The following is a 27,606-nucleotide window of genomic DNA, read 5'->3' as shown; positions in this document are numbered from 1 at the left end:
TGGATTTACCAATGTTTACTTCCGGATCAGCACTTCCGGTGGTTTGACAAACGAGGGAAAGTTAAAAAAGTGATACTAATGTCCACGAAACGACAACAATTACCTTCTGAATTATCAGACACTTGGATAAAAGAGAACAACGAACTCGTAAACAAATGGCAGGTAAGTTAAATGACCTCCTTTAGCGTCTTCTCAGCTCTAAATAGCTCCACGTCAATAAAAATGTACAGAACAACAGTAGCATACTACTATGTGCTGTAAACGGAGCGCCTGTTTTGCAACAGGTATGAAGGATGCATACTTTATTGGTGTTTACAGTATTAGATTGTAGTAGAAATGCATTGTACTTGATGGTTTATTGAACTGTTACAACATACCACAGTGGTTCTCAAATGGGGGTACGCGTACCCCTGGGGATACTTGAAGGTATGCCAAGGGGTACGTGAGATTTTTAAAAAAAATATTCTAATAATAGCAACCATTAAAAATCCTTTATAAATATATTTATTGAATAATACTTTATCAGAATATGAATGTAAGTTCATAAACTGTGGAAAAAAATACAACAATGCAATATTCAGTGTTGACAGCTAAAGTTTTTGTGGACATGTTCCATAAGTATTAATGTTAAAGATTTCTTTTTGTGTGGATAAATGTTTAGGATTAAGTTCATGAATCCAGATGGACCTCTATTACAATCCCCAAAGAGGACACTTTAAGTTGATGATTGCTTCTATGTGTAGAAATCTTTATTTATAATTAAATCACTTGTTTATTTTTCAAGAAGTTTTTAGTTATTTTTATATCTTTTTTTCCCAAATAGTTATAAAAAGGCCACTACAAACCAATACAATTTAATAAATCAGAAACTGATGACATAGTGCTGTATTTTACTTCTTTATCTCTTTTTTTCAACCAAAAATGCTTTGCTCTGATTAGAGGGTTCTTGAATTTAAAAAAAATTTCACAGGGGGTACATCACTGAAAAAAGATTGAGAACCACTGCCATACCATACCAACCTTATTTATAAAGCCCTTTAAAAACAACCATAGTTGAAGAACAAAGGGCTGTACACCACAAATAAATGGAGCCAAAGGACAAACTAAAAAATAACATTTAAAACACAAGTAAAATACACATTGAAAAAGCAAATACAAATTACCCTATTTGTTGTAAAGAGCAGTTAAAAACAGTTTAAAAAGTTGCTGGGTTAAAAGCCAGGGAATAAAAATGGGTTTTAAGAAGGGTCTTACAAGTACCCAAAGGAGGGGCCTGTCTCACATGGAGAGGGAGATTGTTCCAGAGTTTGGGACCCGCAACAGAGAAGGCTCTGTCCCCTCTGAGCTTGCGCTTTGATTTGGGTACCTCCAGGATCAGCTCATCAACTGACCTGAGGGACCGGTTAGGGGCATAGAGGTGGAGAAGCTCAGAGAGGTAAGGTGGGACAGACCACGTAAGGTTTTAAAGGCCTACTGAAATTAGATTTTCTTATTTAAACGGGGATAGCAGGTCCATTCTATGTGTCATACTTGATCATTTTGCGATATTGCCATATTTTTGCTGAAAGGATTTAGTAGAAAACATCGACGATAAAGTTCGCAACTTTTGGTCGCAATAAAAAAGCCTTGCCTGTACCGGAAGTAGCAGACGATCTGCGCGTGACGTCACGGGTTGTGGAGCTCCTCACATCCTCACATTGTTTACAATCGTGGCCACCAGTAGCGAGAGCGATTCGGACCGAGAAAGCGACGATTTCCCCATTAATTTGAGCGAGGATGAAAGATTTGTGGATGAGGAAAGTGACAGTGAAGGACTAGAAAAAAAAAGAAAAGACGAGGGCAGTGGGAGCGATTCAGATGTTATTAGACACATTTACTAGGATAATTCTGGAAAGCCCTTATCTTCTTATTGTGTTACTAGTGTTTTAGTGAGATTATATAGTACCTGAAAGTCAGAGGGGTGTGGCCACGGGTGTGGTGACCACCAGTGTCTCTGAGGGAAGCCACGTTTCTCGACGAGGCAAGGCAGCCGGGCTGAGATTTATTTAGTTTTTTCCCTCCACGGAGTAAGCATCCGACGGTCGGTGGCGGCCAGTGGGAGGAGGCAAGAGAGTCCACAGCTGCAGGAGAAACAACGCAAACTCTCCGCTCATGTCTACGGTAAGAGCCGAATGTAAACAAGGAAACACCGGCTGTGTTTGTGTTGCTAAAGGTGGCCACAATTCACCGCTTCCCACCTACATCTTTCTTCTTTGACATCTTCATAATTCATTGAACAAATTGTAAAATATTCAGCAACACAGATGTCCAGAATACTGTGTAATTATGCGATTAAAGCAGACCACTTATAGCTGTAGCTATATAAGTGGTGTGCCGTCAGGGCCAGCAAGGCCTTCTCTGCTTGCTTAATATAACCAGAAATCCATCCATCCATCCATTTTCTACCGCTTGTCCCTTTGGGGGTCGCGGGTGTGCTGGAGCCTATCTCGGCTGCATTCGGGCGGAAGGCGGTGTACACCCTGGACAAGTCGCAACCTCATCACAGGGCCAACACAGACAACATTCACACTCACATTCACAATCATGATCATAATTAAAGATAAAAGTAATTTTAAATTTACTTTCCCTAAATATCTACAATTATTCATATTCTTTTCATGTCATATTATGCTTCTTCCAGTGCTGTTGTTTTTAGGTTAGAGTTTTTATCCAATCAGAATTCAGCTAGTCTATGTTGCCATGCTGTACAAAATCTGCCCGGGGCCTTCACAATCAACAATGCGGGCATCTGTGCACTGTAAGTGAATGGGCACATCCATCCATCCATCCATCCATCCATTCATCCATCCATCCATTTTCTACCGCCTATTCCCTTTGGGGTTGCGGGGGGCGCTGATGCCTATCTCAGCTACATACAGTTGATAGATAATTGCGATAGCCAATCAGATCACGAGTTGTTATTAGTAAGGTCTTCTAGATGGCTTCATGTTGAACGTGACATTACCGCGTCCTGTGATTGGATACTCACTGGTTTGGACCGTGGTGGTGCTATGCAAATCAGCAGAGCCACACCCGTGTCCGTTCGTGGATGAATTTAAAAACACATACAGTTGATAGACAGTTGCGATAGTCATTTAGATCACAAGTTGTTGACAGTAGCCTATCGAGGTAGCATGATGTTAACAAGACTATAATTGGATACTAACTTGTCATTCCAAAGTGAGTATCCAATCACAAGTTACAATTTATCAGGAAGGAGGAAGTGTTGACCCACAAAGAAGAAGAACAAAATGTTGATTAGGTGGCAGATATACAGTATATTTGCAAGGCCATTTTCAAGAAGGATATTTAAAGACAAACTACATCTTGTGAGACGATGTCGGCGATCCAATGGAGAAATGCCACCATTTCCACTCGAATCAACCGACTACGAGGGGTATCACTGGCTTATACGGGGTCGAATGGGTGCTAAGGATTGTGAGTTCAAATATTTTATTTCTTAAATTTTTCACATTTAATGTTTTTTGCAATTTTAGTTTTGACAGTATCACATAAGATGCGGGTTAATTGATTTTTAAATGCACCAGAAAATAACCCGTTTTGTACACTGTTGTGGTGATTCAATTTCCAGTAGTGCGTAAATGTGTTTCTGTATAGTATTTCTCCAGCAATGGTCATGTGGTGACATCAATTATAGTATTTTGAGAGGTAATCTTTGAAGTCGGACATCACTGAAGTCCTAGGTGGAAAACGCACGGCCCGCCACTGCTGTATATGCATATAATCTCTGGTCATTCAATTGATCGCAAGTGGACTGTTTGGTTTGTCTTAGAAGACGTTTCGCCTCTCATCTGAGTAGGTTTCATCAGTTCATGCTCATAAACTTAGTCAGATGTAGTCTAACAGCTGGTGCCAATACCTCAGTATGATATAATATTGGTGTATAAATATTTGGGGTTTTGGCACCGGCTGCAAGATGAGATCTGACCAACATAAGTCTATGAGCATGAACTGATGAAGCTTACTCGGATGAGAAGCGAAACTTCTTCTAAGACAAGCCAAACAGTCCAGTTGTGATCGATTGAATGCCCTGAGAATACAATGCCCTGAATGAATGAGAACATTCATAGACATATATGCGTATACGCTATTACTCACTGTACATACAATGCATAGACCAGCAAGTAGTTGATAGGGATGGAAAATATGGCCAATAATCTATATCGCTATACATACATACAGTACATATACAGTACCGGTACATATATTGCAACCTCCTGTGATACGATATAAATCACGATAAAACTATTTCCAAAACGGGTTACAAAGACACATACTAAGTTGGCTTTTAATGTATATGATAACGTTGTGTCATTTCAGGTTGTATTATTTCCTCTAAACTATTATTAATATAATAGCTACTGAACAGTTAAATGCAGATTACTTTCTGTTGTAACATGGTTTCGTCTACACTTTCAAATTTGGGTATCGATCCAATAAGTGTCAGGTATGGGTCAAGAATAGGACGCAGATGCAGAGTGGAGAACAATCCGGCAGGGTTTTATTTTGAAATGTTCACTTTTCACCTCTTGAGTCAGGGCAATACAACAACGGCTATAATCTCTGACAAATAGGCGAAAAGGTTTCACAAAAAGTGAACAAACCGAAAATCACTCTGAAAGGGGGTGTAGGAGCCTAAATACTGTTTAAGTTATTTTACATTTTATGGAAGGTGCTTTATGTTTATTCAGCCAGAAGGGGACTATTTACTTTATTTGCATGATAAGAAAATGTATATATTGAATGCTTAGAGTAATTAAATAAATCTCACTTTAGGTGTAATTATTACATTTGTCAAAATGATTTGATGACGTAACTGTTTTAATTGCATATATGGCGGAAGGATCTGTGTGGTAAGGGGGTTTTTGGACGCAAGGTGTCGTGGGTAATTGCTGTCAGGTGCGGTGGAATCGAGCCACACAGTTTTTTGACCTCACTCATACTTATTGTCATTCATACTTTTTCTAACTAGTACTGCAACAAACTGTCTTTATTTTGTCATTCATTTGTTCCCACATCGTGACTGTTTTATGTTTTGAATTATTAAGATCACAAGTAAACCATACAAACGAAGAAGAACGTCTGGAGTTTTGTTTTGTTGTTGCCGCAGCAAGCGGAGTGAATGTGATAGTAGAGGAGCGTCAAGCTTAAGGCTACTTTAGGAATCTACATTTTAGTCAAAAAACTTGCTCTTTGTGGAGTAAACGGAACGTGGAACTGCCTGACTGTAAAGGATCAAGAGGAACAAGCCTGCAAGAGGAGGTGACAGGTACGTGAGTGCACGCTGCTTGAAAGTGAACGAGAGAGAGAGAGAGAGAGAGCTCGTCCCGGTGCGACGCTGCGGCACATCGGCATTTTTATTGACTCGTTGTGGAAATATTGGCTTGTAATGGATGCACAAGACCGTGGAAAAAGGACAGTAAAAATGACCGAGAAGGCTGTAGAAATGCACAAGGTGAGAAAGATGCAGGCACGCAAGAGCTCACTGGCTCAATTGACTCGCTTGATGACGCAGATTGAGCACTTAATGGAGGAGGATGTTAATGTGGATGCTGTAAAAAATCAGCTTCGTGTGGACTTTAGTGGCTTGCAGCAAGAATTTTTGGATCTTAATGCTGATCTTCATAAATTCATGTCTGAGGAGGAGTTTGTGGAAGATCAAAACAATTGGTTTAATCCAAAAAATAAAATGATGGAGGACTTTTTCTGGAAATGTGAGGAGTGGATGAAAGATGTTTTTAAGCGTGTTGAGCAAGCGGAAGAATGCAATAAACAAGTGTCACCTGCAGATAGTCGGTCTACATCAACAAAGAGGACCGCTAGAAGTCAAAGTAAAGCTGGATCACGAAGCAGAAGTTCATGTTCTTCATCTTCTGTCAGATTAAAGGCGGAAATGGAGCGTGTATCATTGAGAGCAAAGGCGGCAGCTTTACACGAAAAGTTGGCCATAGAACAGGAAGAAGCTGCAATAAAAGCGCGAAAAGAAATGCATGCAATGCAAACAGCACTCGCTGAATGTGACGCTAAAATGGAAGTTTTACAAAACTATGAAAACACACAAGAAGAAGACAGTATCAATACAGCTGATAAAAAGGATGTTAGAAGACTTGCTAGTCCTAACACACAAGTACCACCACCCACTTTACCAACACGTAGCATTAAACATAATGCTCCCCCCACATCTATTCAAATGACTACATTTGCACCAAGGACTGAAATTATAGAACAACAGACATTAACACTTGATGGGCTTTGCCAAGCAGTATCTCAGCAAGCCAATGTCACAGAGTATCTCGTGAAGAGTCACAAGGCATCTCTACTTCCACCTCTTTCCATTCCAACATTCAAGGGTGACCCCCTGGAATACAAATCTTTTATTGGGGCCATAGAACATGGAATTGAAAGCCACACAAGTGACAACCGGGATTGTCTTCAATTTTTACTACAATATACAAGTGGACAACCACATGAGTTGGTAAAGAGCTGCATCAATATGGAATCTTCAGCAGGATACACTAAAGCAAAACAAATGTTAAGGGAATTTTTTGGTGATGACTTTAAGATAGCCGAAGCCTACATAACAGAAGCCATGGAGTGGCCAACAATCAAGCCAGAAGACGGTGTTGCCCTTCAGTCCTTCGCATTATTCCTCACAGGCTGCTCTAACACAATGACAGACATTACCTACATGGAGGACTTGGACAACACAGCCAATATAAAGGCACTGGTAAACAAACTTCCATATAAACTCAGAGAACCTTGGAGGAAGTTTGCATGCGACTTACAAGAAAGAACAAAAACAAGAGTTAAGTTTAAGGATTTTGTGGACTTTGTAAACCGGCAAGTCAAGTATCTTTTGAACCCGCTTTATGGGAACATAAAAGAAACCACCATGAACACGAAAGATTCTGTGAGACAAAAAATTAAACCACAATATGTAGAAACCCTCAAACCAAAAAAGGTGTTTACAACAGTCGTTGTGCCCCCCAAGACAGAAAATGATAACTACATCATAACAAAAACACGAACAGTGTTGGTGGACAGAAAACCTTGTGTTTATTGTAATGGAGAGCAACACAGCCTCACAGTTTGCAAGAAATTCAAAAGCAAGCTCCACAAAGACAAGATTGACTTCTTGAGAAGCAAAGGTGTGTGTTTTGCATGTTTAAAGCATGGACATATGAGTAGTAGGTGCAAACAAAAACTTCAATGTCAAGAATGCTCGAGACTGCATCCCACATTATTACACATTGGTCATAAAGACTCCAGAGAAGAAACCGGAAAGGACAATTGTGAACCGCAATCAATTTCAAGTGCCATTGTACAAACAACTGAAACCTGTGGTGTCACTGGGGCCGGTAGAGAAGATTGTGTTCTTTCGATTCTTCCAGTGTACATCAAGGCACAGAAAGGAACCAAGACAGTGCTCACGTATGCCTTTCTGGACCCAGGTAGTTCAGCTACTTTTGCCACAGAGTCACTGATAAACCAACTGAATGTGAGTGGACGCAATGTAAACATTTCATTGCGAACAATGGGAAATTACACTGTTGTGAACACAAGCATCGTGACTGGTTTGGAAATCAGCAGCTTGGACGGAAAAGAGTTTGTGGAACTAAAGGAAGTTTATTCACAGAAACACATTCCTGTCTCTAAGGACAATATTCCCTGACAAGAGGATATTGATAGGTGGCCACACCTAAAGGGGGTGAGAATACCTAAAATTCAAGCCAAGATTGGATTACTCATCGGAGTAAACGTTCCCAAAGCGATGGAGCCACTGCAAGTGGTTAAAAGTGTGGATAATGGACCATACGCTGTGAGAACGATGCTAGGCTGGACAGTAAATGGACCACTCGGAGGTGGAAGTGACAGAACTGCAATTGACAAATGGACAGGAATGACTGCAAACAGGATCTCAGTGGTGAAGCTTGAGGAGCTTTGGCAGCTGCAGTTCAAGCACGACTTTCCTGATGCAGGACAAAATGAAAACATTGAGATGTCCAGGGACGACCATCAGTTTATCAGTATGATGTCTCAAACTGCAGTACTTAAAGATGGCCACTACAATATTTGCCTTCCAGTGAAGAAGAAGCCTTTGTCTATGCCAAATAACAGGGCAATTGCGGAGCAACGAGCACTGAACCTACGGAAGAGATTTTCGAGAGACGTCAAGTTTCACCAAGAGTACGTGGCGTTCATGGATGACCTTTTAAGAAAAGGTTACGCAGTAAAGCTTGAAAGTGAAGAGCGCAAATCTGCTGAGGGGCGAACATGGTATCTGCCTCACCATGGAGTAAGACATCCAACCAAACAGAAGTTGCGTGTTGTCTTCGACTGCGGCGCAAGCTTTCAAGGTACTTCATTAAACCAACAGCTTCTGCAGGGACCTGACCTCACCAGCTCACTATTAGGAGTCCTTATAAGATTTCGCCAGGAGTCTGTGGCGGTTATGGCGGACGTGGAAGCCATGTTCCATCAGGTTGGAGTAAGCGATGAAGACACTGATCTCCTGAGGTTTCTCTAGTGGCCTGATGGAAACTACGAGCTGGATCTCGTTGAACACAAGATGCTAGTTCACATTTTCGGCGCGACATCATCACCAAGTGTTGCAACCTTTGCACTTCAAAAATGTGCAACAGACTTTGTGGATGAGTTTGGACAGGATACGGCAAGGTCTGTCAACAAGAATTTTTATGTGGATGACTGTCTTAAGTCAGTTGCTGATGAAGATAGAGCCATTACCCTGTGTGCTGAGTTGAGGAAAATGTTGGCAAAAGGAGGATTTCGGCTGACAAAATGGTCAAGCAACAGCAGGAAGTTGCTTAACTCGATCCCAGAAAAGGAAAAAGCACAGGGCTTTCAAGATCTGGACTTGGACGAAGATTACCTGCCAATGGAGAGAACATTAGGCATTGTGTGCCGAATCAGACCAATTCAAGTTTAAGATCAACCTCAAAGATAGACCATACACAAGGAGAGGATTGCTTTCCATAGTAAGTTAAATTTTTGATCCTTTGGGCTTTCTGTCTCCAGTAATATTGCCTGCTAAAATAATTCTGCAAGATCTATGTCGGCAAAGATATAATTGGGATCAAGACCTGCCTGACACAGGGATTGAGAGATGGAAAAAGTGGATCTCAAGTTTGGCACAGCTTGAAAATTTTGGAGTTGACAGATGCGTCAAGTTGAAGAAGTTTGGTGTGCCAGCCTTTGCGCAGCTTCATCATTTTGCTGACGCAAGTGAAGACGCCTACGGAACCACAAGCTACTTGCTGACACGCTTTTCAACAGGTGAAGCTCAATCCACCTTGATCATGGCAAAGACAAGGGTGGCGCCCCTAAAATCTCAGACTATTCCTCGAATGGAATTGACTGCAGCCACAGTTGCGACAAAGATGGATAAGCTTCTGAGAAAAGAGCTTGAGCTGGAAATCCAGGAGTCTATCTTTTGGACAGATAGCACGGCGGTGCTCAAGTACTTAAACAGTGAGTGTACCCGATTCAAGACGTTTGTTGCAAACAGGGTTGCAGCAATCCTGGAGCACTCTAGAACATCTCAGTGGAGATATGTTAACATCACTCTGAATCCCGCTGATCACGTTTCAAGAGGACAGACTATGGAAGCATTTTTGAAAAATGAGAGCTGGCTCTCAGGACCAAGTTTCTTGCTCAGCTCACAAGACCAGTGGCCTAAAAATCCAGATCCTGGAATGCTGGATATGGACGACCTAGAGGTCAAAAAAGTGACTCATGCATATGCCATTCAAACAGGAGAAGCCAAAGATTTTGTGGATCAGTGGATAAACCATTATTCTTCTTGGACAGCATTGAAGCGTGCTGTAGCCTGGTTTCTAAAACTCAAAGATCTACTGAAAGAGCTAAAGGAAAAGAGAAAAGAACTAAGAACATCAGGAGAAGAAAGTAAGATGCTTGAATTCAAGAAAGATATTGAAGGAAAGTGTCTGACTTGTGATGACATGACTAGAGCAGAAACAGAAATTGTGAAATTCTGCCAAAGACAAAGTTTCAAGGAAGATTGGGCGATGCTGGTGAAAAATCAAAGAGTAAAGAAAAGTAGTTCACTTTTCAAGTTAAATCCAATTCTTCAAGATGGAATTATGAGAGTTGGCGGAAGGTTGAGCCGTGCAGCAATGCCTAACAACTCCAAGCAGCAAGCTATATTGCCTAAGGATTCACACATCACAAGGCTTCTGTTGAGACATATTCATGAGCTAACAGCTCACGCCGGAAGGAATCACATGATGGCAAATCTACGTCAAAAATTTTGGATACCTGGAGTCATTGGAGCCATCAGAAGGTTTCTGTCCAGGTGTGTCATCTGTAAAAGACTCCACGGAGCTGCTGGAAAGCAACTCATGGCAGATCTACCAACATGCAGGGTCCTACCTGACGATCCACCTTTCACAAGAGTTGGTGCGGACTACTTTGGTCCGTTCCAAGTGAGGAGAGGAAGAGGACATGTAAAGAGGTATGGCGTCATCTTCACGTGTCTTGCATTAAGAGCCGTACATCTGGAAGTCGCATCCTCACTCAACACAGATGCCTGTCTTAACGCAATCAGAAGATTTCTCGCCAGGAGAGGACAAGTCAAAGAGATGTATTCCGATAACGGAACCAACTTTCGGTCAGCTGACAGCGAAATGAGGAAATCCATCAAAGAATGGAACACCAAGAAGATTTACGAACATTTGCTACAACGAGGTGTCCAGTGGCATTTCAATCCACCAGCAGGATCTCACCATGGAGGAAGCTGGGAGCGGCTAATCCGTTCAGTGAGAAAAATACTGAGTGTTACCGTAAAGGAACAAGTTTTGGATGAAGAGGGTCTTTGTACCTTGTTTTGTGAAGCTGAAGCAGTCATAAACGGCAGACCCATAACAAAGACTTCTTCAGACCTCAACGACTTGGAGGCTCTCACACCCAACCATCTGTTATTGCTGAAGGTCAAACCTGAGCTACCTCCAGGAGTGTTTCATCCGTGCGACCAATACGCCAGTCGCAGATGGAAACAAGTGCAATACCTTGCGGATATCTTTTGGAAACGCTGGTGTAAGGAATACCTAGCGCAGCTTCAAGAACGTCAGCGATGGTCTTCACCTAAAAGAAACTTTCGTGTTGGAGACGTGGTGCTGATCGTGGACGAAACCTCACCCAGAAATTCCTGGCCACTTGGAAGAATTCTAGAGACTTTTCCTGGTGGAGACGGACTTGTTCGTCAGGTTAAAGTGAAGACTAAGACTAACGAGCTTCATCGCCCTATTACAAAGCTATGTCTTCTTCAGGAAGCTGAAGATAATTAAAGTATGGCGACGAAGCAAAGACCCAGAGTGGAATGGGGCAAGGACTACAAGCTTTTTGAGAAGTACTAAGGCTATTTAGGCACCTTAAATTTTGAGTTAACACGTTTAAGTAATTGTTTCAAGGACATTGATAACAATTAGGGGCCGGTAATGTAGGAGCCTAAATACTGTTTAAGTTATTTTACATTTTATGGAAGGTGCTTTATGTTTATTCAGCCAGAAGGGGACTATTTACTTTATTTGCATGATAAGAAAATGTATATATTGAATGCTTAGAGTAATTATATAAATCTCACTTTAGGTGTAATTATTACATTTGTCAAAATGATTTGATGACGTAACTGTTTTAATTGCATATATGGCGGAAGGATCTGTGTGGTAAGGGGGTTTTTGGACGCAAGGTGTCGTGGGTAATTGCTGTCAGGTGCGGTGGAATCGAGCCACACGGTTTTTTGACCTCACTCATACTTATTGTCATTCATACTTTTTCTAACTAGTACTGCAACAAACTGTCTTTATTTTGTCATTCATTTGTTCCCACATCGTGACTGTTTTATGTTTTGAATTATTAAGATCACAAGTAAACCATACAAACGAAGAAGAACGTCTGGAGTTTTGTTTTGTTGTTGCCGCAGCAAGCGGAGTGAATGTGATAGTAGAGGAGCGTCAAGCTAAAGGCTACTTTAGGAATCTACAGGGGGAAACGAAAATATCAATCTAACTACACTAGCGAGGAATATAACTATGAAATTTAAACAACAAAAAACGCTCCAGAAGGAGGGAAAAACAATGTGCTGTAATGTTTCTACACTGTTTCTGGTCTAGAAAAATAATTAACAAAAAGTCACTCAAAAATGAGGAAAAAACAAGACTATAAAATTAAACTGAACTCACCACTTTAACTTTAAAACTTGACAAACAAAAAAATCACTCTGCTTAAGAGGAGTAAAGGACAACTCAAAATACCAACTTGGGTATTCAGGATCTAGATAACTCAGGACGAGACAAAACAAGGCTTGGACATGATGCTAGAGATGCACGATACAACGAGACATTCTGGCACAGAACAAAGGGAGGCTTGGACTTATAAGACACATGGGGATAATGGGGAACAGGTGGAAACAATCAGTGATCAGAGATGATGTCAGACTGATGAAACAAGAGGAAGGGCAAAAGTGACCTGAAACAAAAGAAGAATTACTTTTCAAACTAAAACATGAAATTTACAAGACAAAAAAACCCAAGACAAGACATCCCTCACAGCGGTGTGACACCGAGTAGTTTCAGGGGCAGTATTGATTATACCAATACTGATACTTCAAATTTGCAACATCATTGAATGATTTAATTTTTTATCACAATTATGATCAGGCAAATACACAGGATGTTAGCGTTACAATATAAATGTAATATTTATTGATCAAACCCATGTTATTTCTTTATTTCCTTTTTATTACATTTGATATTTTGAGAAAAATAACGTAAATAGAGCAAAAATGACCAAACGTAAAAACTACCATTGGTTCGGATTTAAATCCTCTGGTTTTTGCACTTAAAGTCCTCCTGTGTCTTTCTTTTCTTTCTGTAACTTCTTTCCTAAGTTTTCAAACCACAACAAAAATGACAAAAAAAGATTTTCCGATAAAGTATATCGATCTAATTACTGTAGTCTTAACCATATACTGATTACTGCTCCTATACTTGGTATCGTTACTGTTCAATATTTGTATCACGCCGCCCATTCCTGTTTACATTCAAGGGCTCTAGCTAAGCGGTTACAGAGTGTGGTTTTAGCATGTTAAGCTGTTCCTTGCCCTCCAGTGATATTAAAACTTGTGGGAAACTGTTTATTTGCTGCCATGGAGGCGAGGTTTAATGATTCGCAGTGTTGCGCTTTGGAACGATGTTAACTGCTCGCGAGGATGCTATGTTGTGGGACACAGCTAGAATGTGTCAATAACATACATTATCACGATATGAGAATAATATTAAAAGCTTTATTGTCGACCAAATATATATTGTATATTACCTTTTTTATTGTCTTGTTTTGCCCAAATATGTTTGACATTTGACCATTTGTTTGACCTTTTCAGTTACAAAACAGAGACCAGCACCACACCAGATTGTTGCTGTCAGACTTTTGCAAACTCATAAGAAAAATACAAGGTACCTCACCTTACAGCATACTTTTGCTGTCAATCCTCATTGATTAACCCTCTTCATTGTCAATCTGCCTCTGCAGGTCTTTTTCCTCTTGAAGATCACTGTCAGTTGGAGTTGAGTATAGTGTACAATGTTTGCCTGCTGTCCATTGTGCTCTCTGAGGTGTCAGAGGCTCAGACGCTCCTCACACAAACTATGGACAGAGGTCAGTTCTGTATGTGAAATGACTACATAAGCAAAAGACACCATGTTATTGTCACTTTTAATATAGTCCAACTTTTTTCACGCAGTTCTCAAGCTGACAGGATCAGACCCGGTGGATTTTCATTCACCTGTGTTTTGGCGTACAGTTCTCCAGTTAGTGGAAAGCAGTGAAACGGTGAAATCTTGTATACAGAAGCTTCTCTGTGTACAGTGGGCAGTCTGGTTGGCCAACAGTTCTCTTCAAACAATAGAAGGGCATCAAGTAAGCAGGACCTTTCTTTCATTGTGTGCCGAGTCTACTCTGAATTAAATAAATACTAGTGATGTAAAGTGATTGGAAATATGAGTGCTTAGTTAATTACGATCTGTAATTAATTACTCCTTTTTTAATTCTTACCTAAAAATGCTGAGAAAAGCCCTTGACTTGAAGTATGATCATTTAAATTAATTACATTATTGCAAAGATAGATATATAAACAAAACAAGTGGTTGTAATTGATAAGGAAAAAATACATATTCATCCATCCATTTTCTACCGCTTATTCCCTTTCGGGGTCGCGGGGGGCGCTGGCGCCTATCTCAGCTACAATCGGGCGGAAGGCGGGGTACACCCTGGACAAGTCACCACCTCATCGCAGGGCCAACACAGATAGACAGACAACATTCACACTCACATTCACACACTAGGGCCAATTTAGTGTTGCCAATCAACCTATCCCCAGGTGCATGTCTTTATTGTCTGCTTTAATGATCCTGAAACTATGGTGGGCTCCTTATAGCGGTATGCCAAAGAATCACTTAATTTTTTTTTTGTAATGACGTGACTCGAGCCATTATCAAAGGTTTATCAGCTTGAATGAAAGTCGTTACCATCCGACTTCTGTAGGTCGTAGTAGATGCCAAAATAAACAATTAAGAACCGCCTTACCTAATCATTTTTCTTACCCAGCACACCATTCTTCGCTTACGCCTGCCCTTTCTCAGCCTCGCAGCCAATCAACAAGCAGAACACAAGTAAACAAAGACCAACATCTGTTAAACAATAAATAAACTACACGTGGAACATAACATCGGACACAATCCATTACAATATACAGTATATTAAATAAAAAAATATTGAAACATTTTTTTTTTCCTATATTCAATCAAAGTGTTACTCTTCAAACTGTTTGATTTTCAAGTGGCCACAAATATTAAAAATACTTGTTAAATAAAACCTCTGCCTCATTTTAATGAATTGTTAGGCCTACCACGCTACTGTATGTTAATGTTGGTCATTATGGTGCTACTTGGAGAACAAAGTGTTTTCTGTGATGGTACTTAATGAAACACGTTTGAGAACCACAGATTTAATCTATTCTAAAAAAAGACAAAATTTAAACTAGGGCTCTGAATCTTTGGGTGTTCCACGATTCAATTCAATATCGATTCTTGGGGTCATGATTCGATTCAAAATCGATTTTTTTTTTTAATTTCAACACGATTCTCGATTCCAAAACGATTTTTTCCCGATTTAAAAGGATTCTCTATTCATTCAATACATAGGACTTCAGCAGGATCTACCCCAGTCTACTGACATGCAAGCAGAGTAGTAGATTTTTGTAAAGAGCTTTTATAATTGTAAAGGACAATGTTTTATCAACTGATTGCAACAATGTAAATTTGTTTTAACTACTAAATTAACCAAAAATATGACTTATTTTATCTTTGTGAAAATATTGGAGACAGTGAGTTGTCAAGCTTATGAGATACGATGCAAGTGTAAGCCACTGTGACACTATTGTTCTTTTTTTTATTTGTATAAATGTCTATTGATAATGTCAATGAGGGATTTTTATTCACTGCAATGCTGAAATCATAACTAATATTGATACTGTTGTTGATAATATTCACTTTTGTTTCACTACTTTTGGTTTGTTCTGTGTCGTGTTTGTGTCTTCTCTCAATTGCTCTGTTTATTGCAGTTCTGAATGTTGCTGTGTCAGGTTTGGTTTTGGAATTGGATTGCATTATTGTGGTATGGCTGTGTATTGTTTTGTTGGATTGATACATTTTTATTTATTTTTTTTAATATTTTTTTTAAAATAAGAATTGATTCTGAATCGCACAAATTGAATTGTGATTTAAATTCGAATCGATTTTTTCCCACACCCCTAATTTAAACTTATACCAACCATGGACACACTTCTGATACATCCATCCATCCATCCATCCATCATCTTCCGCTTATCCGAGGTCGGGTCGCGGGGGCAGCAGCCTAAGCAGGGAAGCCCAGACTTCCCTATCTCCAGCCACTTCGTCTAGCTCTTCCCGGGGGATCCCGAGGCGTTCCCAGGCCAGCCGGGAGACATAGTCTTTCCAACGTGTCCTGGGTCTTCCCCGTGGCCTCCTACCAGCTGGACGTGCCCTAAACACATCCCTAGGGAGGCGTTCGGGTGGCATCCTGACCAGATGCCCGAACCACCTCATCTGGCTCCTCTCGATGTGGAGGAGCAGCGGCTTTACGTTGAGCTCCTCCCGGATGGCAGAGCTTCTCACCCTATCTCTAAGGGAGAGCCCCGCCACCCGGCGGAGGAAACTCATTTCGGCCGCTTGTACCCGAGATCTTATCCTTTCGGTCATGACCCAAAGCTCATGACCATAGGTGAGGATGGGAACGTAGATCGACCGGTAAATTGAGAGCTTTGCCTTCCGGCTCAGCTCCTTCTTCACCACAACGGATCGATACAACGTCCGCATTACTGAAGACGCCGCACCGATCCGCCTGTCGATCTCACGATCCACTCTTCCCCCACTCGTGAACAAGACTCCTAGGTACTTGAACTCCTCCACTTGGGGCAGGGTCTCCTCCCCAACCCGGAGATGGCACTCCACCCTTTTCCGGGCGAGAACCATGGACTCGGACTTGGAGGTGCTGATTCTCATTCCGGTCGCTTCACACTCGGCTGCGAACCGATCCAGTGAGAGCTGAAGATCCCGGCCAGATGAAGCCATCAGGACTACATCATCTGCAAAAAGCAGAGACCTAATCCCGTGGCCACCAAACCGGAACCCCTCAACGCCTTGACTGCGCCTAGAAATTCTGTCCATAAAAGTTATGAACAGAATCGGTGACAAAGGGCAGCCTTGGCGGAGTCCAACCTTCACTGGAAACGTGTCCGACTTACTGCCAGCAATGCGGACCAAGCTCTGACACTGATCGTACAGGGAGCGGACCGCCACAATAAGACATTCCGATCCTTCTGATACAGTATGTCTTAAAGGTTTTTGTGAATATAATACACTATTTGTGACAGAGTGAGGACTCTTTTTTTGCAGTGACTACATGTGTCATATGGTGGTATTGTTGTTGCACTCATTCAAGCACAAAAAGGCGAGATAACTTGTTGGCATACAGAAACGGTAAAGTTAGAGATTAAGAATTATATTAACGTAATTAAAAAACATAATGCGCGGAATATGACTGTAATTAATTAATCGCAATTAAAGTGATCATTTGACACCCCTAATAAATACATTGAATACTGATACTATTTTTGTCTGTCATGCAGGAGGAGTTTTCTTCTCTGTCTACTGGAGTTGGTCAAGACATGCCAAGCAATTTGAGGCAAACAAATTCAAATATTCCACTGTTGGTGATGGAACCAAGACGTTTACTTGAATTATTGCAAATTTGCACTTTGATCACAAAAGGTGGGCCATACTTGAAATAACTTCATAGACATTTTGTCGCTAAAATGATCCAGTCAGGCTTTTTGTGGCCCTAAACAAGATTTGGTTTGTGGCCTCATTTTGGTCTTTCATATTAATTTGTTTAACACACTAGGGGCTATAGAGCTGACTGCAGCCTAGTGAGTATTGTAATACAGTTGTCCTTCACCACATCTCGCTTTGAAGTGTGCGGCTTGTAAAATTGACTAAGTGGGCGTTATTTTATGTTTAGAGAGCTTTCTTAATATGAATAACCATATTTACACTGTCTTAAACAGTGTTTTATAATGTATGGTTATTGACTCCTTTGCGAAAATTAATTTACCACGGGTAGGCCCGGAACCAATTAACATTGATAATTGAGGATTTACTGTATTACTCTTGGCAACCAGTGTGTGCGTAAAAGACACAATCTACAGAAATACAATTTAAGTACATTTAGAATTACATTTCCAAAAATAATGTTTTATTATTGTTTTACAAGTTATGTAAATATTTGTATTTACTTTAAAGGATCTATATGTAATCATCTCATGTCAAGTCATCATTAAATGTCCCTGATATGTCAAAGGGCATTAATAAATCATGTTCTTTTCGAATACCTCTATGACTGATAACAGTAGTTCAGCCGGGATATGTTCATTTCAAAATTAGATTTACAGCCCCGAAATACTGTTATTGTTTTCATTTAGATGTCTTGCCCTCAACTGTTTGACTGATTAGAAAGTCTGTGAGTGTGTCACATCCAGGTTGCCAGTTACGCACCGCCATCTTCGTTTAGCTACTTCCACTGATAAAGTTACTTAACATGTCAGACTTTAGTACAGTAAATCTAAAAGGCCTCGTTACGGTTCTCAACTTATTCATGACAACAAAGCCAGGAACAAAAGAAGGATTTGTATCGGAGAAGAAAGATGGAGATGATTGAAGGTGCATAAGATGTTTTGATCTGACGCCAAACTTGATAATTTCTTCCTTAATAGGTAAGTCAGGCATTTACTGTTTCTTATTACTTGGTATGAATGGAAATGGACATTTCATATGTAAACTATATTATCCAACACAGTATATGATCTTGTCTAACAAAGCTAGTATTGTCATGCAATTAAAACTTAGTGTGATACTTCGCTCCTACGGTAATGCTTACGGGTGATGTCAGTGGTAATTTCATTCTCAATATGCGGATACGCTGAGGAAATGGGTTCCAACATTATGGGGACGGCGTGGCGAAGTTGGTATAGTGGCTGTGCCAGCAATCTGAGGGTTACTGGTTCAATCCCCACCTTCTACCATCCGAGTCATGTCCGTTGTGTCCTTGGGCAAGACACCTCACCCTTGCTCCTGATGGGTCCTGGTGAGCGCCTTGCATGGCAGCTCCCACCGTCAGTGTGTGAATGTGTGTGTGAATGGGCGAATGTGGAAATACTGTCAACGCGCTTTGGGCTCCTTAAAAAGAGATAGAAAAGCGCTATACAAGTACAACCCATTTACCATTTACCATTAGCATGGCTGTCACCATGGCAATGTGAAACATATGGAAACAGTCAAATCACATGATAAAATAGCATTATTAAAAAAAGCAATCAAAGTAAAATAGATGGGGCAAAAACTATGAAAATATGAATGTTTTTTAGACGTGTTCTCTTTCGGAAAACGATTTATCTACAATATAAACTTAAATAGTACCGGTACAGTCCTTTCTAGAAATAGGGCCATAAAAGGGGCGCCGGAAGTTGGCAGACCCGCCAGCGTTCCTGTTCCGAGGGATGGAATGGCTCGGTTGTTAAAGCAGCCTTGCCAGCAAATTGAGGGTTCCTGGTTCGATGCCCGCTTTCGCCATCTGAGTCACTACCGTTGTGTCCTTCACCCACCTGCTCCCAGTGCCACCCACACTGGTTTGAATGTAACTTAGACAATGGGTTTCACTGTGTAAAGCGCTTTGAGTCACTAGAGAAAAGCGCTATATAAATACAATGCACTTCACTGTTCTGTTGAACGAGATTTTGCTGCAAATCATAATTTTCCCTCGGTATTAATAAGATATTTCTGATTCTGACTGATTCTAAATCTGTCATGACGAGGGCGTTTCAAGCGATGCCAGATTTGCAATGGTCTCTAAGGTTTTTAAATGGATGTGCCCGCGATGCTTCTAAACTCAATTAAAACTTTTACAATGGATGTGTTGACTCACCGCTAAATAAACGTTTAGCAGAAACAAAGTATAGAAACAAAGTCCGTTGAAGTAGAACAAGCAAACGCCTGTAGAGCACGACGATCATGTTGTTGATCAGCTACTGAAGTGACCTGTCGCAAAATGTTTTTGCAGGGGCTGGCCCTGGATCCAGTACGAGAAACATTTTAAATCTTTTGTTGGTACAAAGCTAATGATATTCAGTTTTGATTGACATATTATTTTAATGTATTATTGTGGTTGAATTTTGCAGTTGTGTTAACCTGTGTTGCATCATACTGAGAGCTGTTTGTATTATTTTGCCCCTCCCATTTATTATATGACTTCAATTTGAAGGATTACTGAAAGTGTAATTTGCCAATGATCCCCACAATGTACATTGTTAGCAACCTGTGTACCCAGAATTGTGTGAACGGGACTAACACATGCAGTGGAAGCAAACATTAAATTGAGATATATTGTTTTCATTCCTAAATTACAAGTCCTTATGTTTTATTTTCGTAAAGACAGACTTTTTTTAACAGCTCTTTTAGTTTGATGTACAATCTGCTGACTTCCTAACTGTTGGATAATGTCCTGCTGCTTTCTCTGATGCGTTCAGGTGCAGAAAAGCTGAATGAGGGTCAAAGCGCAATGGCAATAACTGATCTGCAGGCTGCTTCCTTGCTGCCCGCTCCTAGAATTCTTGTGGCATACACACACCTCCTGTCTGGGTCCTGTCTAGCCCGCTCAGTAAGATGGCTTTCCAAGTCTGCACATACAGAAAATAATTGCACGGATAAGGGGTGTTCTGTTGATGGTTTTTTTTCTATAGGGTCGCCCTCAGATGGCACTACAGTGCTACAGGACAGCGCTGGAGACAGACTCCCTATGTGTTTGTGCTCTATACCAGAGTGTGCTCCTCTTCAGACGCCTGGGCAACGCAGAAGCAGAGATTCAAGCCCTTCGTTTGCTGCACTCGGTTGGTAAACCACCACTACACATTTAACGATTGGGGTTTTTTGTGAAAAACTAAAGTACGTTTTTCTCCTACAGACACTTATGTTGCCCGACACGCCAGTTATGAGTTGTGATCATGTCGTCTCCCCGTCCATACTACTACGGAGCCAAACGCTGAGCAGCCTGCTCTCTGTCCCCTCTGCCTTTTGTGTTCTTCACAGTTTGGCCCAGAAGTGTGTCCTGCAGTCAAAGTCAGTATCATTCCATAGTACGGCTCTTCTAAACTTACACAGCTGTTAATAAAGCAGGTCTAATAATTTTGCTTTAAAATGTAGTGGAACCTTGATTTACAAAGTCAATTGGTTCTTGAACAGGGTTCTTAAATCAAACAGTTCGTATAGTGAAGCAAATTTTTCCATAAAAAACAATGTCAACATGATCAATGGGTTCCAGCCTCGACAAAGTCCATATGTTAGTGAATATTTGTGCACTTTCAAAACAATATAAAGTGCTACGCGGTACCGTATATCAAGCAAACATAGCAAGGAGTAATGGATCAACTTTTATTTAATAACAAGCTGCTGTTCTGTATGCAGCTGCTCTGCCAACACGTGGACACACACTCAGAAGTATTTTTGATGCCCTTACAAACAAACAGAAATCACAAAAATCCTTAACTTTGACAACCATATTGATACAATAATAACCATTAAAAAAGAAAAGCAAAATTACCTTACTTTGTCATTGGCAAAGGAGGAGTTACAGAGAAAGAAGGGGCTGTGTGTGTGTCCTCTTGGAAGAGGCGCTGCTGAACTCTATTTTTCTCTTCTCCTGTGAAATAATTATGCCTTAACATGTTTTTCCAGAAAAGTTGTGTCTTATCAGAATTCAAACTTGGTGTGGTACAAAGCCTGCGTTGTCGATTCTTCCACACTTGTGAGGGCCATCAACGTACTCCTCGCAAATGTATTTATTTATTTATTCTATTATTTTTTAAACTCAACAGAGATTCCATCCTTTTTGCCATGCTGGTCTGTTGTCTTTTGGGGACTCCTATTGAGTGATCAAAATGGAAAAAAAACAGAAACGGCACACACGCTGAAGCGCTGAGAATTGACAACTAGTGTAATGTACTGCGCAGTAAGTGATGCGAAGCTCTGCGGTACAAAATGGCTGCAGGCGGGTTTCAAAATTAAAGAATGAATGAAGCGTTCTTACACAGAGACATGGTTCGCACACCAAGGCATATTTGGCGCGATCTAAATGTCCATAAATCAAGGTTCACTGTAATAAGTAATTTCATAAAACATGTGATAAATAGGCCGCACCCTATAAAGAGAAGATTGTGTCTTTTAATGTAACCTAACAAAAAAAAATGTTTTAACCCCAAAACAATTTGCAAAGAAAAGTATATAATTAGGTCTTAAAATGCCTTAAAAGGGTAAAATCCAATTATTTAATCTATTTCTAAAATGCTATTAAAATCTCATAAAACAACTTCAAAAAAGATTTTGAAACATTTTAAAAATGTAATAAAATGTTTTTTTTTACAAATGCATAAACATCCGTCTAACTTTTAAATGTGGCGGTTTTACCCACAAAATGGGACTAATTTACCGTACTTTAGCTGTTCAACTTTCACAACTTCGGGCACAGTAGTACTGTGGATGTTTTTTGTGACAGTTAAAAAAAAAAATGCAAAGGTTTTATCTTTTAGTTTTAATAGAGATGCTCACAGTCCCTTCCACAGGCGATATATTGCTTTGCATGGTTGTTGACATCACATGAAAATACTTGATAGGAAGCACACAGCCGCTTCTGCAAGAAACACTTTCAAAACCTGGAACATTGAGCATTAAGGCATTGGAATTTCATATCAAATCAGAAAAATGTCTCTGACGATGTTTGCCAATATTTATTTTACCATTCCAAAACAATGTTAGTTAAAAGTAGAGAGGCATCTGGTGTTTTTGTTATGATAAGAATATTATATTCCAATGTGAAAAAGCAGTGTATGAATTCATATAGTATATCCTATTTTACTCATGTTTCTGTTCTTTTCTGTTTAAATGGATGTTAAATGGTCCTAAATTTTATCCATCATGGTCTTATTTTTTTTTAAGTCTTAAATTTGACTTGTTGAAAACTGCAGAGACCCTGATAATAGATTTGAAAAAATATATATTTATTTTATTATGTATATTTATTACTTATTTGCAAATAATCTTTTGGGTTGTAAATAATTGTTTGGGTTAAATAGAATGTTTTAGTTAAGATTTAACATTTCAAAAAACTAAAACATATTTTTTTAACTAAAAAAAAAAGAAGATTTTTAAACTAAAAAAAAAGATTTGTAACAAAAAAGACATTTGTACCCTGAAAAAAATATTGGTAACCCCCAAAGACGATTTTTCCAACCCAAAAAATTATTTATATCCAAAACTTTTTGGGGTTTAAAAATACATATTTTTGAATATTATTTTGTTGCAAATCTTTTGTTTGTTTGGTTGCAAAGACATACATTTCTCTCCGTACCACTGGTAAAAATAATACCAAAATGAGGGTGAGTTAAAAATTAACTCTGACTTTGACCCCTAATATTGGTGGATCAGCCAGGACACCCCCCTGCCCATGGTGTATTAACAGTTTGAACTCAGAAATACATTTTTATCACTACTTTAAAATTCTGATTAGGCATATTTGACATGATGATGTATGTGTTTCTCTGCAGAGTGTCAGAAGGTGTAGAACATTATCTGGACCTGTTGGCAGCTCTTCACTCAGAACAGCACGGAGTAAGACCAAACACTTTAAACACCTCGGCAACAGGGTTGCGCGATATAGACATACGTTACGAATTATATAAATATGGCCGACAATAGAGCTGTTAATATTGTTGTCATATTATGAATACAGCAATGATGGAACTTGAGGGGTGCTCCAAAGCGGAATGGGTGAAACTGCCCAAAAATAGGTGTGCCTAGCTTGTGGCATCGTATTCAAAAAGACTTAAGACTGTAAATGCTGCCAAAAATGCATCAACAAAATATTGAGCAAACTTTAGCAAAGACTTTTGCAAAAAAAAAATACAAAACTGTTCACATTATCATTATGAGGTATTGTCTGTAAAATTCTAGCACAAAACTGTTGTAACATAACAAAATGTGGAAAAGTAAAATGCTGTGAATACTTTCCGAATGCACTGTATATTGCGATATAGATGTTAGACCATATCGCCCATCCATACTACGCAATAGTGTGACACATGATCATTCGACCTATTGCAAGTAAAAAGTGGAATATTTTCCATAAACTTTTGGAATGTGCCATCCAGAAACACATTCATGAGATCAGAGGTTACTAATGCTGGACCTGAGAGGGTCGCAATGTCTGATTTAGTTCACCCCAAAGTTGCTTAATAGGTGGAGGTCAGTGTTTGGCCAAATCAAACCTAATCACATAGACTTTGCTGTGTGTACTCATGCTAGAACTTAAACATCTTGAAAGCATAGAAGTGTCCTGACTTAATCAACCATTCACTGGTTGTGTTAATAAAGAAGTTCTGTGTGTTTTTTTTTTAGGTCTGTCCTGAGGAATCTCATCTTCCCAGGCTACCTGAACTTTACCTGGAGGCCGGCGCCACCATGCTCATGGCCCAGCGGCCCTTGGATTGCCTGACGTTGTGTGACGAAGTCATTACCACAACGCTGGATCTTCTTCCCGAGAAGGTTGTGCTGGAGGACGGGGAAGCTGCAGATGTGTGCACTGGCGGAGATGACAAGGTGGCTATGCTACTTTGGACGGGCGCGGCTTACCTCCTTCAGGGTCATAGTCACTGTCACCAGCAGGACTGGAAACAAGCTGTAATTCACTACACAAGGTTTGTGAGGCAGCATGTCTTCCACCATGTTTTTCTTTTACCAACCAGAGACTGTATTGGGATTTATAGATGTATCAACCTGCTGGTGAAGGTACACTTCAGAGAGAAAGGCAAGTACTTGTTGGAAGCTTCAGACATGCATGTACAGTGGAACTTCGATTTACAAACCTTCTATTTGCGAACATTTCAGTTTTTACTAGCTGTTAGATCTTGTCAAATATGCCTGTGTGTATGAACTATGTCTCTGTGTACTAACGCTTCATGCATTCATTTGTGTACCGCTGGTAGCCATTTTGTGCTTGCTGGTATTGAAGAGAATGAGGAAGCTAGGTTTGTACCACAACAAGTGTCTAATTGTGATGATAACTAACTTTTCTGGGATAAAGATGCCAAAGCGGACTTATTTCACAGTGGCGGATAAGACTGCCTCTCATTCAATGGCACCTCTCCCAGCACACAGAAATACACACTCTCCTGTTCCCCCTCTTTCTGCTCTTTTCGCTCCTCTTAGGATGCCTATGTTAATGTATATAAGTGGATTTTGCTTTTTAAACTGTTTATTAATGTAGCAATGTGGTTGTTGGATTTTTGTGACATCTGATCGTATGTGAGGGCACCAAAGGGACTTGTGTGTGCGTGTTGGCAGAGCAGTGCATAAAGCAGTTTAGCTTGTCGTCGTTGTTTTTTTAGCTTGTTGATAAAGCAACAGTTGATTGATCAGCTCCTTGTTGTGAGTTTTGATATACAGCACAGTATAGCACTTCATAGTGTGTTGAAAATGTGCAAACCTTAACTAAAACAGGGACTTATGTCGAGGCTGCAACTTATTATTCATATTTACAATGTTTCTCATTGGGAACTTTGCTTCAATATACAAACTTTTTGATTTACAAACCCTGTTCAAGAACCAATTAAATTTGTAAATCGAAGTTCCATTGTATATTGTCTACGAAGAGAGAAGCTCACCTGTTTTACTTTTAGGTGGCCAACCTCAAGTTCCCAGTGCAGACATGGTGAATGAACAAAGAACAGATCTTGAAGTCCTCCAGAGGTTGAAAGGAATCTCGCTAGCTTGGAGGGGCATTAGCTTCATGCAGTCAGATGAACCCAGAAACGCACTGAGAGACCTCCAGCTCGGCCTACAGGCTTTCCCAGGTAGAAAATACGTGTTTCTATCATTGTGCTTGCAGTGTGCAGTAGTGTAGAACTGCACTGCATCATACCGAGTGCTGTTTCTTATATTTTGGTTACAATCCTTAGCTGCAGGGAGGAACAAACTATTTGAAATAGTGCTTGCACAAATCTTCAAACAGCCATAATCTACTGTAAAGGCAGCTCTCATATTGCATCACATAGCTTGTCAATTGAGAATATTATATAGTAATAATACTCTGAGGATGCTAATATAAATTAATACAAGATTTCATAGTTTGCACAGATTTCAGTTATTGATAAGACAATTGATTTCTGTTAACCTGATAGCCTCTTGTTGTCCCCTGTGTAGAGTGTGTGGGTGCAGGGCTCTGGTGTGGGGAGGTGCTGTGGAAGCTGGGCAGGAGAAAAGAGGCCACTTCCTGTTGGGAGAAGACATGGAGCATCACCAGACACACACCAGCAGAGTAAGACAGTTTCCATAAGATTTAATATACAGAAATGCATGTTAACACAGCTCCATTCGGTGTCAATTCACCCAAAATGCCCTGAGAAGAATTTTCATATAGTATAACTTTTTTTGCTAAGGCTTACAGTATGTTTTTAAGCCGCCAAAGTTACCACATGTGATTGATCACAAAACATATTGCATTAAACATGTATAAAGGCAGATTAATCATACTATTTTCTTTGATCGCACATGCTTTTTTAACTTAACCACTAAAGTTAGACTTTAGATAAAACTGTTACCAAGTTTCAAGCATAAAAAAATGACGTGTGTTCATGTAAAACATTTAAAAAGTGTTTTGTGTATGACAAAAGTTCATTCAAAATATGCAAACAAGTGTTTTATTGCGATTAATCATGATTACTGGAGAAATTTGAAAGTGTGATAACCATTCTTTTTAAATTATGATGTTATTATTTTACAATTTTCCATTTTGTTTTGCAGTAGCATTCCTGTATATTTAAGGGAACCCCAAACTGGACCCACGTTGGATTCAGCAGCACTTCGCCTAAGAATATCTGAACTTGATCTCACTTAATGCACCTGAAGCGGAACAGGAAAAAAAACCCACCTGCAGGTGCTGGCATCCTGCAGGTTCACTTGTCAACAGACAAGAGAATATTGTACCTTCTTGGAAATTGTATGTAAAGTTATAATGTAAACATTTGTATTTTACAAGTAATATTGGTGAACATGGACCTTTTGTAATTGTATAACTATAGAGAAAACATCTGTCATGTATATGATCTTTGACTGATTTTTGAAGTCGATTGTAAAAACATCACAGCTTCCTGTCACATAGAGGATCTCTGGCTAGCGGTTTTGCAACAGAATCCCTAAAATCAGCAGTGTTGTTGACATATGGAGCATATCTGATTTGCATAAACGCCTGCATTTCAATGTCTTCATTTATGACTTTTTAACTCTCTTCCTAACTGCCATTTGGTGAGGTCAAATAGTTAAGATACTGCAGAGTCTAACATTGACATGGCAGTGCATACACAAAATAAGGGTAATAAAGAAGTTGTGCCTTCTGAAAATGTGAAATATTGAATGTACAAAATCAACTGTTTTATTGTATGTGCATTCAAAAAGCAACTTGTTTCATGTGCCCATTAGGAGTGGATAATGATAATAGTATTACATGTAATTGGCCAGCACTAGAGTATAAGCTGTAGTGAATGGATGGATGAATGGATTTATACAATCCATCCATCCATTTACTACCGCTTATTCCCTTTGGGATCACGGGGGGCACTGGTGCCTATCTCAGCTACAATCGGGTGGAAGGCGGTGTACACCCTGGACAAGTCGCCACCTCATCGCAGGGCCAACACAGACAACATTCACACTCACATTCACACACTAGGGCCAATTTAGTGTTGCAAATCAACCTATCCCCAGGTGCATCTCTTTGGAGGTGGGAGGAAGCCGGAGTACCCGGAGGGAACCCACTTATTCACGGGGAGAACAT

At 40.0% G+C, this 27,606-nt stretch overlaps 1 protein-coding gene across 1 annotated transcript in view; it reads left to right on the top strand.

Moving 5' to 3' along the window:
- Positions 1-27,172, top strand: part of fancg (FA complementation group G) — a 27,191-nt gene extending 19 nt beyond the window's left edge. The window contains exons 1-14 of the mRNA XM_061906412.1: positions 1-162; positions 13,478-13,550; positions 13,627-13,752; positions 13,838-14,013; positions 17,303-17,444; positions 20,255-20,385; positions 20,468-20,614; positions 20,689-20,843; positions 23,324-23,387; positions 24,174-24,472; positions 24,542-24,582; positions 25,454-25,627; positions 25,977-26,091; positions 26,577-27,172. The exon at positions 1-162 is cut by the window's left edge and continues 19 nt beyond it. Coding sequence (XP_061762396.1) covers positions 79-162; positions 13,478-13,550; positions 13,627-13,752; positions 13,838-14,013; positions 17,303-17,444; positions 20,255-20,385; positions 20,468-20,614; positions 20,689-20,843; positions 23,324-23,387; positions 24,174-24,472; positions 24,542-24,582; positions 25,454-25,627; positions 25,977-26,091; positions 26,577-26,670 — 1,821 coding nt within the window. The 5' untranslated portion in view covers positions 1-78 and the 3' untranslated portion in view covers positions 26,671-27,172. The remainder of the gene's footprint in view (positions 163-13,477; positions 13,551-13,626; positions 13,753-13,837; positions 14,014-17,302; positions 17,445-20,254; positions 20,386-20,467; positions 20,615-20,688; positions 20,844-23,323; positions 23,388-24,173; positions 24,473-24,541; positions 24,583-25,453; positions 25,628-25,976; positions 26,092-26,576) is intronic.
- Positions 27,173-27,606: the final 434 nt, after the last annotated feature.

The sequence above is a fragment of the Nerophis ophidion genome, linkage group LG07 (assembly GCF_033978795.1).
Source record: "Nerophis ophidion isolate RoL-2023_Sa linkage group LG07, RoL_Noph_v1.0, whole genome shotgun sequence".
Classification (NCBI taxonomy): Eukaryota; Metazoa; Chordata; class Actinopteri; order Syngnathiformes; family Syngnathidae; genus Nerophis; species Nerophis ophidion.
Note: the sequence above shows the minus strand (reverse complement) of the source record. Positions and strands in the feature narration are given on the sequence as shown.